The 15,095-nt window shown below is 28.7% G+C and overlaps 1 protein-coding gene across 1 annotated transcript in view; it reads left to right on the top strand.

The window, feature by feature from the left end:
- LOC136974818 (uncharacterized) overlaps positions 1–15,095 on the top strand; it is a 56,230-nt gene that overhangs the window by 10,709 nt on the left and 30,426 nt on the right. The window contains exons 7-9 of the mRNA XM_067269766.1: positions 6,424–6,511; positions 9,619–9,725; positions 12,566–12,697. Of these exons, the coding sequence (XP_067125867.1) occupies positions 6,424–6,511; positions 9,619–9,725; positions 12,566–12,697 (327 nt within the window). The remainder of the gene's footprint in view (positions 1–6,423; positions 6,512–9,618; positions 9,726–12,565; positions 12,698–15,095) is intronic.

Below are 15,095 nucleotides of genomic sequence, written 5' to 3'. Positions count from 1 at the left end.
AATCAAAGCTGACGTGGATGAAGTTTTGGGAGAGTCTACTTCTTCGTACACCACTGTGAAAAAATGGACAGCCCTTTTTAAATCTGGCAGAGAGTGTGGAAGATGACCCTTGCAGCGGACGGCCGTCAACTGCTATCACTGAAGAAAATATCGACAACGTTCACAATTTTGTGTTAGCAGATCGCCGTTTGAAAATGCATGAGATAGCTGAGACAACAGGCATCTCTGTCGACCGAGTGCACCACATCTTAACTGAAAATTTGGGTATGACGAAGGTCTCAGCAAGGTTGTTGCCGCATCTGCTGACTGCCGTGCAAAATTGTGTTCGCACTTTGATGTCAAAGGAGTGTTTGGACTTCTACCAGAAAAATCCACAGGATTTCTTGCATTGGTTTGTGACTACTGATGAAATGTGGATCCACTACTACACTCCTGAAACAAAAGAACAGTCGAAGCAGTGGAAACACCACAGTTCGCCACCACCAAAAAAGGCAAAGACAGTTCCATTAGCGGGGAAAGTGATAGCTTTGGTTTTTTGGGATGCATCATCTTTATTGACTACCTAGAAAGAGGAAAGACCATCAATGCTGTCTATTACTGTAAACTTTTGGAAAAACTGAAGAAAGAAATCGAAGAAAAGAGGCCACATTTGAAGAAGAAAAAGGTTTTGTTCCACCACGATAATGCACCTGCACATTTCGCCAGAATTACTGAACAAAAGATAAACGAACTTAGCTTCCAATTAGTTCCACATCCACCGTACTCACCTGATTTGACCCCCAGTGACTTTCACCTTTTTCCAAACCTAAAAAAATTCTTGGCTGGAAAGAGATTCCACTCAAATGACGAAGTCATCTCTGAAGTGAATGAGTATTTTGCACACCTTGACAAATCGACCTATTGTGATGGCATAAAAAAGCTAGAACATTGCTGGAATAAGTGCATTGCTAATAAAGGAAACTATATTGAAAAATAAAAAAGTTTTAACATTATTTTGTTTGTTGTTCTATTTGAGGCCACAAACTTTCTGAACAGCCCTCGTTATTAAATATTACATGATTTATTTAATTGTAACAAATAACAAACAACATTTAAAAATATATTGCAAAAAATTTCTGATATAATATCGATATAAAATTCAATAAAATACATTGAGTTTAAAACTTAGTGTGTATTTTAAAATTTTATTTAAAGGAATACTATTATCTTTTAAATGTACAAAAGGAGTGTTATATGGTTTTCATTACTTGTACTGTTAATATAATAAAAATTATATTAAAAAGTTTGATTTATTTATTTTTCCTGTTGTAAAAAATATCTGTTAAATTATAATAATAATAATTGTTTTATTGTACTAAAGGCAAGCTTTGTTACAGGGGAGAGACTAGTTAATAGCGTTTTCCATTTTAATTTACACATAATTTTACATAATTTCATAGGTTGTTACAATATGTATTAATTAAATTGAATTTTAAATTTTTTAGCAAATAATTCACAATTTACATTAATTTAGTATCAATCAATTATTCTTAAAGCATTGATTGATTTATAATATATAATATTAATATTTAACTTGAAATATTTGAAATGATAATACATTTAAGTAAATCAGTATTCTTTTTTATCGATTTATTCATTAGTTAATCTTTTAAAAAAGTTATTTATACTATAAATTTGAAATTTTGATAATTTATTAAATTTTACCCAATAATCTTGAGTTTGATATAATTGTAATATCTCAATAATTCTATAAGATTGACATATTTCAGAAAAGTTTTCAGTCCTTTAGAAGGATGGAATAAATTACACCAGTAACACTGTTCTATTGAGAAATTGATATAAAGTTTTTTTATAAATCATGAAAATTTGTATCGTCTGATAATTGATTGATAATAAATATAGAAAGATTATTATTATAACTATATTAATATAGTTATATTAATAATCTTTTTATATTTATTCCTATATTTGTTATCATTATATTAGATTCTTCAGGAATGGTTAGAATGTCTAAATACCATGCGTCATAAACTGATTGATCTAGAAATTTTTGGTCATTAATTATTGATCGGGAAAATGTTGACCTCATCAATAAAGTAAATTTGTATTTCCAATTTTTTTCTGAATTCTCAAACAATCTGTATGAGATACTGAAGAATTTTAAAGTATTAAATTTTAGCTGCCAGATGTTTTTATCATTTTTTATCCATTTTTATCACCCTGTTTTAACATAATCTAAGAATTTGATATTGTTGTTATGTTTCAATTGTAGTAAAATTTAATTAGTCTTTTTAAAGAAAAAGGAGAAATCTGGTATCTGTTTCTCTTACACCAGAGTGCATATCCAGGTACAGTCCTTTTAACTTTAAACAATCTGCATATAAAAGTTATGTGGAATCTCTCTAAATTGTATAAAAAGTTTAAACCCCACATTGGGCTAGCATAATATAGTGATGGAATTATTAAGGTATTATATAGTATTTGTAATTGATTTTTAAATTGTTTAATTTCATTTTGTATTACATTCAATTTATTTATAGTCAAAGACATTTGATTAGCCAGCTTATCTTTACTGGAAGTAATAATGAAAGTCATTACAATTTTCTATTTTAAAATGTCTTCCAGAAGAAAAAATTAGCATGCTAGTAACACTGAAGATTTGAGTGTCCCCCAGTTTGATTTAGTTTTGACTGTATGTAATTAGATAACAATTAAGTACATTAAAAGAAAAGTTGTATATTATTTGCTTTACAAATTGATCCAATATTGTAGAATTTTTCAAAAAATTCAGATATCAAAATCTAAATACAGTGGAACCTCAGTATACGTCTGCTTTAGAATACGTCCAATTCGGAATACGTCCTGTTTGGACAAAACAAATTTTGCTCGGTATACGACTTAATTCAATTATATATGCCATCTATGAACAAGTAGCACTATCAGTGTACTAGACCAGACTAGACGTTCGCAGTCCCACGGTTCATAACTTTGTTAAATTTCTTCTGATTTTAATTTGTAAGTAAAATTTTATTATTTTTATTAATCATGAATTGCAAAAAGGCAAATGAAAAGCAACAGAAAACTAAAATGACTAGAATTACAATGGAACTGAAAAAAGAGATTGTTGAGAAATATGAAGGTGGCATGGGTGTTCAAGATTTAACTGTTGCATACTGTATTCTGAGAACGACGATATCGGACAATCGTGAAAAATAAAGACATTATTAAATCTGCTAACATTGCGAAAGGGGTTTAATCAATTTCTAAACAGATTATTAGTATTAAGGAGAGTTTGATTTGATTTGATTTTGATTTAATGATTTAAATAATATAATACAATATACTGTAATAACTTTAAAAATCTATAATAAAATTAATTTTTTTATTAATGTGCTCAAACAGTGTTTAAATTATTTTACAACCCCATTAATATATCATATCAAGAGGGTTTTTATTTTTACATGAGAACGGATTAATCATTTTTACATGACTTCTTATGGGAAAGGTTGGTTTGGTCTACATCCTATTCAGTATAAGTCCAAACATCAGGAACAGATTAAGGTTGTGTACCGAGGTTCCACTGTATTATATTATAATGAAATATTATTATGAAAATTTTTAAGAATTTTTGTCAAAATTTTGAAGTTGACAAAGATTCAATTCAATAAATAATTTTAAAATGAATATATAATACAAATTTACTTTACAATAATTGTATGTATTGTGTTTAAATTTGTAATATTAATTACTGCATATCAGATTTTTTCTTCCATTTGAAAATGTTTATATTAAGAAAACATATTATGTATCAGATAAATTTTAATATTAAACTTTTAACAATTTAATTTATTTATTTTAATCATAAAATAATTTTATTTAATTTCTTTTCTGGATCAATTCAAAAATTAATATTATTTTAGTTCATATTTAAAACAAAGCATTGAATGAAATACAGAAGTTTCATGCTAAAAGATTGATTTTGTTGCATTTACATATTTAAATAATGAATATTTAATGATAATAGAATAGTAATTGAATATTAAGAATAAATTAGTCTCTGTGGTTATTCAGCTGAATTAATCAATGCTATCTTTAACAATGGATGAAGTTTATGCTAACTTTTTTGACCCAATTATTAGGCCATTTTTATAAATGGACAGTTGAAAGTGGAATTTAGATGTCAAAAGAGATAAACTAGAAGAATTTAACTTCAAATTTACTATTTTATGTTTTATAATGAAAAATTCTAGATGTGTTTTTTTTTTATTTCAAAAATAACAGACATTAATTTTGAAAACAGTAAAATATAAAATGAATCTTATTGTAAACTAGCAGATAGGCCCGGCGTTGCTCGGGCAAAAGTAATGATAGCGAAGATTAAGATTATTACGTTATAGTCACAGAAGAAAAAGAGTAATTTCATCAACAATAAAAGGTTAAACAATAAAACAATAAAACATTAACAATAAAATTTTAATAAAAGGTCGAATTTGAAAATCGAATATTGTAGTATTGTTCGATTTTCACGACGTGTTCTGATTATATCGTTCGATTTTCATCGAATGTTCTAAAGAAGAAAAGTCAAGAAAAACCGAATTAATCTGTTTAAATTTGAAAATCGAATATGTTCTAACATATTACTTTTTTTTTTTCCTCCAGCGCCCGTAAATCTTGCACGTCGCCTTCTCTTGTTCTTCATTGTTACTTAACACTTTTATTGATACTTAACACTTCCATTGTTGATGAAAGTGTTAAGCCTTAATCCTGTCCCTCTCCCCATGGGGAGAAATTTCGAAAAATCCCTTCTTAGTGTGCGTTTTTGTGACGTACCGTAACTATGTACCAAATTTCAACTTTCTACTCTTAACCGTTTGGGCTCTTAACATTTCCATTGTTACGTAACACTTCCATTGTTAACACTTCCATTGTTGACACTTCCATTATTACTTCATACTTCCATTGTTGCTTCACACTTCCATTGTTGCTTCACACTTCCATTGTTGATGGAAGTGTTAAGACTTAATCCTGTCCCTCTCCCCCGTAGGGAGGAATTTCGAAAAATCCCTTCTTAGTGTGCGTTTTCCTGACGTACCCTAACTGCGTACCAAATTTCAACTTTCAACTCCTAACCGTTTAGGCACGTTTCGATAATGTATATAGAAGCTTTAATCCTGTCCCTCTTCCCTGTGGAGAAGAATTTCGAAAAATCCCTTCTTAGTGTGCGTTTTCGTGATGTACCCTAACTGTGTACCAAATTTCAACTTTTAACTCCTAACCGTTTGGGCTCTGCGCTGATTATTATTATATATTATTATTATTATTATTATTATCAACTCGTCTCGATTATATATATAGATAATATAGTATGATAAATACTAATCTAAATGGTACTAATACTTTTTAATGAAGAAAAATATCAATTTATCAAATACTTTTACTTTACTGTCATCAAATGCACATTCAAGCTAGTAACATGAATTATGTATAATTTTTGTATTTATATTACAAAATTAAAATGTTAATCTTATCAAGAGTTATTTATTTATTATGTTATATGTTTAAAATAAACAATGATGCAAAGTAGTTTTGACAAAAAATAAAATTGATATATTCAATCAATCAATCAATCAAATATTCTTTAATTGTAATAGGCATAACCTGTTACAAAGGGGGTTATGTTGTCAACAATCAGTTCTTCTCAATTAATCAATACAAATTTTTTAACATAATTATACAAATTATAGATTGTACTTAATGTTGCCATATGAAACATAATGTACATCGCACTTTCCGTAAAACATTTCTTTAAACACAAGAGATCAAATTTTTTCCTGATATCGTTAGCCTTTTCACATACACATAACAAATGAAATTTTGAGAAGTCCATGTTACATCTTGGACACAAATTATTAGTATACACATATAACTTATTGTCTATCAATATAACATCGCTATTGAGACAGAGTTGAATAAAGAACCTCTTCACATTCAAAGGTAAATTAGATACCATATAGCTATTTATATTAGGAAAGGTCAATATTGTGCTGTACCAATTCGGTGAAATTTGTAACCGAATATCTTCTATATCTTGAAACAATAAATTATCCAATACATTTCCAATAAATTATCCAATACAAATTGATATATTTAAAGGTATATTGCAAACTCTCAGACCAATGTTATAAATTATTTTTTAAAATAATTTATAACATTTACCAGTAATTATTGGCTTTTAACTAGAGATTAATGACTAAAATCTTAATTTATTCAACATCTTAGATATATGTCATTTAAAAATTTTTTTGGAAAATTTTAAATATCAACTATTTCTCATATAGTGTAAGTCTTTAATAATAAACAAAATTGATTTCTATTAATAAAGTGATTTAAATTAATTGTTAATTTTAAAAATGTTATTTTTAGGCAGCAACTGCTTTCAAGCAGAATAATAGAAAATTGTTTCTGTATGAATTAAGTAATCTTATAGAAGATCTTGAATATACTAAATCAGGTAAAATTTTTAATGTTACTAAGTATAATCAATAATAATAATAATAACAATAACAATAATAACTCTCCCGTGGTCACCATCTGGTTGTGGTGGGAGAGCCCGGTAATTTTACTGATCCATAGAGCAATGCAGGTTGGAGCACAAGCTCCTGGTAGGGACACCCATGCCATTAAGGTCTATGGGAAGAAATGAAGCTAAGAGTGATCACATCCATATTCTGTGGAAATATTTACCATAGTAGTAACCAAGTCTAAGTGTGATACTTGCTTGGATGTCGCCCAGGTTAACAAGGTCCACCACATTCATGCATTAGGCAGAGGCTCATGTTCAAAAAATAGGCCACAGTCTTCATTGGTTACTGATGGTGAAAAGCCGTGTTGGCCTAAGCATGCCTACTGCAATGCCTAATGACAGTTGTGAGGAACCAACCTAACCTTGATGTTTCTGTGGCAAGGCATCAACAGGCCACAAAGACTGGAAAACCATGCCAATAGATGAAATGGACAATGGAAATGAGCAAGTTTATTACTATATCATTACAAGACTTGAAACAAACATGACAGCATACAGACAACAACTTCACCATAGATTCACACAACAATATCCTCATCTCACTGTCATTGAACAAAGAGCTGTTGATCAAAAAAGAACAATTATACACAACAACATGCAATCATTTGGTGTAAGTGTTCTTTTGTTTGAGAATAATATTCATGATTGGAAGTGTGAGAATTGGCCTGTTAATTATTTCATTAATTTAATTAAATAGAGAGTTAAACACATCAACCTAGATTTTTGAGTCGTTTTGATCAAGAATCTCTTCTATAATGGAGACCCTGTGTCATTTCCTTCATCTTCTGATGGAGAAAATGATGGCATAGTTTTTATTTACATTAGAAAGTAATATTTTCCCTCAAAATTATTAATAAATAACCATGAGAAATAAATTTCTTCTACATATTTACCCAAAAGAAAGTACATTTGTTACTATTATGACAAAAAGGGAAATCAACTTTTTATTTACAATCCCTTATCTCTAAAGTTTGACCACCATCTGGCTGTTCACCCCCTCTACTTGTCCCCAACACATCCTGTTAGCAGTCTGAATCGAGGTTTGCTATTGGTTGGAATTCAGAGATATAAAGAACAATTTCCTCCAATTAGGGAGTCTGTCCAAGATTTCTCTTGACTCCATAACCTAAGTCTCTCATCCACCGAAGCTTTTAACTTGTGCACCATAGTTCCCAGTCGAGATAGTATAAACAAAGATCAAACAGCTTCTATCAATCCATTTATCATTCATGTTATCCAAAAATATTAAAAATATCATTATACTACCATGTATAAACAAACCACTGGAAATAAATATAAAAAGATTAATAATCCAGCTATGACTAAATAAAAGCTCATTATCCATTGGAAGTGTATATATAAATTTCTTAAATAAAAATTGTTATTGATGCAATTTCAGCAATTTTTCAATATTGTATATATTGAAAGACTGTGAGAAGTTTACACAAATATGAGAATCATTTGGAATATCTCATGTAATCCAGCAAAGTTTATCATAAGACTTTAGAGAGAACCTAAATAAAGTTTCAAAGAAGGAATTGTATAATTTGTATAATTTTGTAATTAAAATTGTGAAGGAAGATTCAACTAAGAAGTAATCAAGTAACTCTGAGAATTTGTAAGAAAACAACTGAAAATGCAAAAATTTTCAGCTTATTGTTTACAAAATGTTTATCTTAATATTTGTAGTTGTTTAGCTCTTGAGTAACAGGGTGCCCTTTATGTTAATAAAGATGATGATGATTATATGTTTAAAATAATATCCCTAGCTTGACTGTGCAATGTTTTATTTTGTTTACATACGACAGCATTACTTTTTGCTATTTTGATAACAAAATTGAAACTAAAGATGACATCATCACCATTTTTATTTATGTTTCAGTTTTTTACTTTCCACTGTTGTCTTCTAACTCAAAAGTTTTCAATAATGATGTTAATTGTATACAAATGTTACTGTAATTAATATAAAATGAATTTCTACACCAATTTATATTCAATTACAGTTATACATAAGAAAGTATGATAATTATTTGTAATTTAGTTAGAAATTATAATTTACTATAAATTTTGTTTAATATTTTTATTTTTTAGTTTATCATTTTTATTATATTAAATTTAAATCATTAATATTGTTAAATGTAGTTGTTCAGTCTCAAATTTAAAATACTTTTCTTAGTTTATTAATAATATAATAGTATTTCAAAATTTAATGTAATGAATAACTTTGATATAAATTGAATTATCAAAACATTTATAATTTAATATTTATTGTTTAAGATGCTGTAAAAAACAGTTGGAAAGATTCTTGATGAATAGTTGATCTCTTTAAGGCTAAGCACAAAATTAATTAATACTGTTGCTTTCAACCAGGACCCCCGAGAGAGTGGAGAGCTTTCAGTGCAAAAATCATTTTGGTATCCCCGTTTCAGAGACTCTGCTTATGCAAATAATAAATAACATAATGATATTGATGTAGAAAAATAATTTAGTATAAGTGTTAGCCAGTGACCAAAGTTATTTCATTATTTGGAAAAAATAATAAGGGACAATTTTTTAATTTTTCTTTCCTCTGATGGAAATTGGAGAGAAAGCTCATGGGCCTTGGGATGGTACCCCACTGCATTTCCCTTTCATAGGACCTGCTTTTAACTGTCAGATGAGGTTTCTGTAACCCATGTGGCTATTTTGACAATCTTGTAATGTTATGGCTTGTGGTATCACTCATAACATAGCTGTAAAGAATTAATGAACATTTTTCTAACCATCTACAAATTATTGCTCAGAAGAATTTGTTTACAAAATGGACAAAATCAGCAGTTATGATGTGTTGCTTTTAGCTTCATGCTACAACTTCTTGTGTGACTTTTATTGGGAAAGAATTAATTAATGAATTATATATCACTCATTAATTAATTCTTTGCCAATATAATAATATATAATTATAACAAATTATAAATATAATATATATTAGTTATTACTTCAAAATATACATGTAAAAATGTATTGAAGTTAGTTACTTCTAATGTTAATGATAGAATATATTGGAGAACTACCTTGTGAAGCTTCATGTGCAAAACTTGAATTATTAGAATCTACACAAAGAGAAGTCCTTCAAGCTTACAGTAGTATTTGTCATTTGGAGGTAAGGAATTATTTAACAAAATTTTAAAATTTTAAGTATGATGATTAATTGACTTTTTATTTAGTTTTTATCATTTACTTTTCTAATTATATTCTTTTTATTTTTGAAATTTAACATGTGCTATATTCTAGTCAACTTTAAGATTTTACTGATATTTATTTCAAACTTATAATCAGTTAAAGGTTAACACAAATAATCTTATCTGTCCTATTGTAATCATTGTGCACAGATTACCAACTTCTTATATAAGTCCATAATTTCTTATAGTAACCTATTGAACATCATTTTATCCTATAAGACTTTTTATATCAATTTATCAATTTGTAATATTATTATATGGCAGTTTCTTATTTACTACAATGGCCATAAAGTCAGCTTATTATGGATCACTTGGTCAATTAATTTGCTTATGTTGTATATAATTTATCATAATCAATTTGCTAATTAATTATTAATCAACTTATTATAGATTTTTTCAGTAGAATCATTATTCAATAAATCTCTATCTATGATTTATTAAATAGAAATAAATTATATTAAAAATTAATTTTACAATTTTTTCTGATGTAATAATACACAGTGGAAAATAATAATAATAATGATTTATGATTCTATATATATTTCTTGTTATATTATGGCAGTTTTTTATATTCCTACATCAAATGACTAAAATTAAATGAAGTCTTGAGAATATTTCCTTTTTTATATAAAATTTTGCATTTTTAAATAAAGGTTTTTGAAAATGTAGTAATAATTTTTTTTCTATGAAATATTCAGATATTTATAACATAGAATTTCTTAGTAATAAAATAAAAACCTGTTAACTGAATTTTTTTTGTTCAAAATAAATTGTTTTCTATTTTGAATTGCTTCTCTTTAATATTTTCAGAGGAAAGGGAGTTAATGGATAGAAAATCATCATGTATATTCTAACAAATATTATCATGTTAATTCTAATAAATAACAATTGCTAAAATTTATATAAAATTGTAATTGAAAACTACATACATTTCATAATTATTTCTGATAGTTGTAAAATGCCAGTATTTCAGAATTATGATGGTGACAAATGGATTTGTTAGATGTTTTTATTTTATAATTATAGATAGATTTAGGATATAAGTTGAGATGAAAACCAATAAATAGTTAAATAATCTATTACTTTATATAAATAGCTATGCATTTTAATTCATTTAATGGCAAATATTTATTTTTCAACAGGATATTTGAATAATATATTGCTGTAGAGTTTTTTTATTTTATAAAGTATAGTTTAATACTTAAAAGGTTTAATACTTTAATATAGTTTAATACTTTAAAGGTTTATTAGTTGTAATTATGTTTCAAAATTATAAGACCATATAAGTATTTTTATTAATTAATTATAAATAATCCTTACTTCCTCAGCAGATTTACCAATAATAATACACAAACACCTAATTACTTGCTGAGCTTGCTGATTTCTTTATTTTCAAACGTTTTCAACCTAGTTATTATAGGTCATCCTCAGGAAAAATTTATTCCATTTTCACATTCGAATATATAGCCTTCGAATGCTCGTGATTACAACGTTTCGAAATTTTCAAAAATTTTAACGGTTTAAATAATAACAAATTAAACCAACTACAAACACATTAAAAACATTACTAATTAACAAACATAAAATAAATAAATAAATAAATAAATATTGTATCAAAAGTAGATTAAACTAGTTAAAGCTGCCATGTCCTTTCTACGGGTTTTTAAATCCCATTTCTTTTTCTATTACGTATTTCCATGCTGTTGGAAGATTATTTGCGTCTTTTGCATTTAAACATTTGTTTTCCACCTTACTCTTATATATTTCTACTTTCTCCATCCCTAATGCAATCGTCGGGGAATGGACTGCCTTTACTATTCTCGCTTCATCCCATTTTACGTTCGCTCCTTCCTCTTGTCCCATGATCGCCAAAATGGTGTTATTGTGCCCTTTTTTTACATCATATTTGTGTTCTTTTATACGTGTTGCCAAATTACGTCTAGTTACTCCAATATATTCTTTTGTTACCGCTAATTGCTCGTTCTCAAATGGAATCTTATAAACCCCCGCCTTATCCTGCATTCTCATTGCGTCCTTATCATTTCTAAGTAATCTGTATATGCTTGGTGCTCTTTTATAAATCATTTTTGTGCCTTTATATCTACATAACTCTTCTATCACTCCTTCCATTTTTCTGTCGTACGTGAACTTGCTGATCCGATCCTCTCTATTAAATTCTCTGTGTCTATGCTGCTTGTAACTCTTAATTAACCCTCCTATTACGCTCTCTTTATAACCCAACTGTTTTGCCACTTTTTTAATTCTGTCAATCTCCTTAATTTGATCTCGTACATCTGTGCAATATACGTACGCCCTTTTAATAAGCGCTTTAAACGCTGACATCTTAATAGAAAGGATCATTAGAAAACCCGTAGAAAGGACAGGCAGCTTAAGCGTGAGTTTAATCTACTTTTGATACAATATTTATTTATTTATTTATTTATTTTATGTTAGTTAATTAGTAATGTTTTTAATGTGTTTGTAGTTGGTTTAATTTGTTATTATTTAAACCGTTAAAATTTTTGAAAATTTCGAAACGTTGTAATCACGAGCATTCGAAGGCTATATATTCGAATGTGAAAATGGAATAAATTTTTCCTGAGGATGACCTATAATAACTAGGTTGAAAACGTTTGAAAATAAAGAAATCAGCAAGCTCAGCAAGTAATTAGGTGTTTGTGTATTAATTAATTATAAATAATTAAGTTTAGATTATTTAAATAAATATTATCTATAGATATTTTTTTCATTTTAAGTGAAGGTTGATAAGAAGATAGAAGAAGCATGCACAAAGTTTTCTCAGCATTTGAAATCATTATCATATAAGAATTGCTTACATTTTCAAATACTTGATGTCATCAATCAATGTGATATTCCAGACAAGTTATATGAGGTGAATGAAAATGAATAATTTTTAACAAATAAAATAAATTGATTAATTTAAATATTTTAAAACACAATATTGTTTTTAAATATTGTATAATTATCACTCAATAAAGAATAACTTATAAAAAGTTGATTGCATTACTATATATGTGGATATAAAATTAAAATTTTTTAATAAATGTTACAATTTTAAATATAAAAATCAAATAATTATTTTGCATTTAAAATGTATATATATATATATATATATATATATATATAAAAAAATATATATATATATATAATATATATATATATATATATATTTTTTTTTAACATAAAAATTATATTATAGATATAAAACGTTTACAGCATTGTTAGTTTAATGTAAAAATGTTATGGAAAAAACAAAAAAATTAAGTCCTATGTAAAAGAAAAGTTGAATGTGAATGGCTTTTTGAGCCTTTGTGACATATAGTAAGCATACTTAGCTTTAAAAATGTTTATGCATACCAAAGTTTATACTTTGAATTAGAATATTTAAAGAAATTAAATGAATAGGTTTTAATTAAAATAAATATAAAAAGGCTGGCTGAAAGAAAGGATGATTAAGTGATAAACCAATAGGATGATTGAAAAATCAAACAGCTGGATATTACAGTTGATAAATCAAAATTGTATGATACATTACATGCCAGATGATTTCTCCTTATGTGGCACTTTGGGCATGCATGCTATAGGTTTGCCATGCCTGCTGTAGGTCTGTCTTATTATTGCCTAACTGAACATTCATGTCACGCATAAGCAGCTTTGCATCATCACTAGAATTCTCATATAGTACAGTCTGCAACTAATATAGAATTTATCTTTATCTGTTTCATCAGTATATTTAATGGGTGCATATGTTTGGATTACAATAGTATTTACATGTGATTGGAATTCAGCTGTTATATTACAGTCATTGACAGATTTCTTGCCAATTAACACTTGTTACTTCCTTTGACAGGACAGAATACAAAGTCTGGAAAAACTATTAGTGAAAACTTTTGTCTTCACTAATAGTTTTTCCACTTCCTGGCCAATCTACTTCACCAATTCCAAGGATTTGCATGTCATATTTATCAAATTTCCAGAGCTACAGGGCCAGCCTGCCACACTGGTACAATGTCTGTACATTCCATAAAACGATTTTTGTTATGCTTTGGCACTTTGTATCAAACTAAGTATTAGATGCTTGATGTGGGAACGCCGAGAGGTAGGACGGAATCGTACCTCCTTTTTTTTTCGGCGAACAGGTCAGCAAGACCCACCCCACTGTCAAGGATGGCAAACTTTTTATGATATCCCGACTCGTCGGGATTTGGTAATTAATTGTCAGGTCGAGTGGAGGAAGTGTGTGGGTTCATCGATAAGGTTAAGGTGATATTGGAATAAACGGGCCCAAAATGAAAACACATGACGATTTATTTAGACGGACAAACAAAATACAGAAATCTAATGCGTCTCGTCCCTAATCGCGGGAGAGATAGAGTTTACACATGTTGGGGGATCATACCTCGTCTTCTGATATCTCGGTTGGAATCGAAGGTGAAATCGTCTCGGATCTTCGGTCGTGGAGGTAAGCAGGAGGATCGGTCGGGGCGGCTCGTCGGCAGCGGCTTCGGAGGTTCGACCCTCGATTCTCGGGACTGATCCTATAGGTTGGGCGTCTTATGCGGGGTCTTATCGACCTCGTTCTCAGATATCTCCCCCCTTTATATACTACAGGTCTCGTCCGCTGTGATTACCAATCGCGACGGAGGGTGATGAGTCGATCTCCGTGACTCAGAAGTTGGATCCGGAGAGGAGGGAAGTGTGTTTGATGGCAGAAGGCTGCACATCCTTTGAATCTTGATCGCTATCTCCGATTTTGATCGCTATCTCCCGAGGGGGTTTGAACAATAAAATTTGAAAATCGGACTGGCCGTCACATTGATGTCCAAATGGTTTTGTTCCTGCACCATCATAGAGAATGAGCCAATAGTGTCATGCTGAGAGTTTTGGTTTCACTGAAAGAAACAATAAGCATATTGTTTCTTTAGTGGCAAGTTTTTATGGTGATGGTGTTACTAGTCCCATGTTCAACCCTTTTCCTTTTTCATCTGGACTTGAGACTGGCAATTGTGGCATCTTGCACTTCTTAAAAACTGAAGCATGCTGAATATAAACTTCATAATCATAAGTTTGCTGTAAAATATTTTAAACTCTGACTTTACAAAATCCTACAAAATTGAAAGTGCTTTCTCTCATGAATGTGAGTACCCAGAGTTATCTATCAGATATTTTAATGGTTTGTGATATATTAAGTTTTATAATAATGGCAAAATTTTTAAACAAATTCATGATCTAGGAAGGTTCTCTTGTGAGATTAATTTAGCATTTAATAA

This window comes from Centruroides vittatus, unplaced genomic scaffold (assembly GCF_030686945.1).
Source record: "Centruroides vittatus isolate TY-2023 unplaced genomic scaffold, ASM3068694v2 contig_357, whole genome shotgun sequence".
Taxonomy (NCBI): domain Eukaryota; kingdom Metazoa; phylum Arthropoda; class Arachnida; order Scorpiones; family Buthidae; genus Centruroides; species Centruroides vittatus.
The sequence above is the reverse complement of the archived record's forward strand: the minus strand, read 5'-3'. Positions and strand labels throughout refer to the sequence as shown.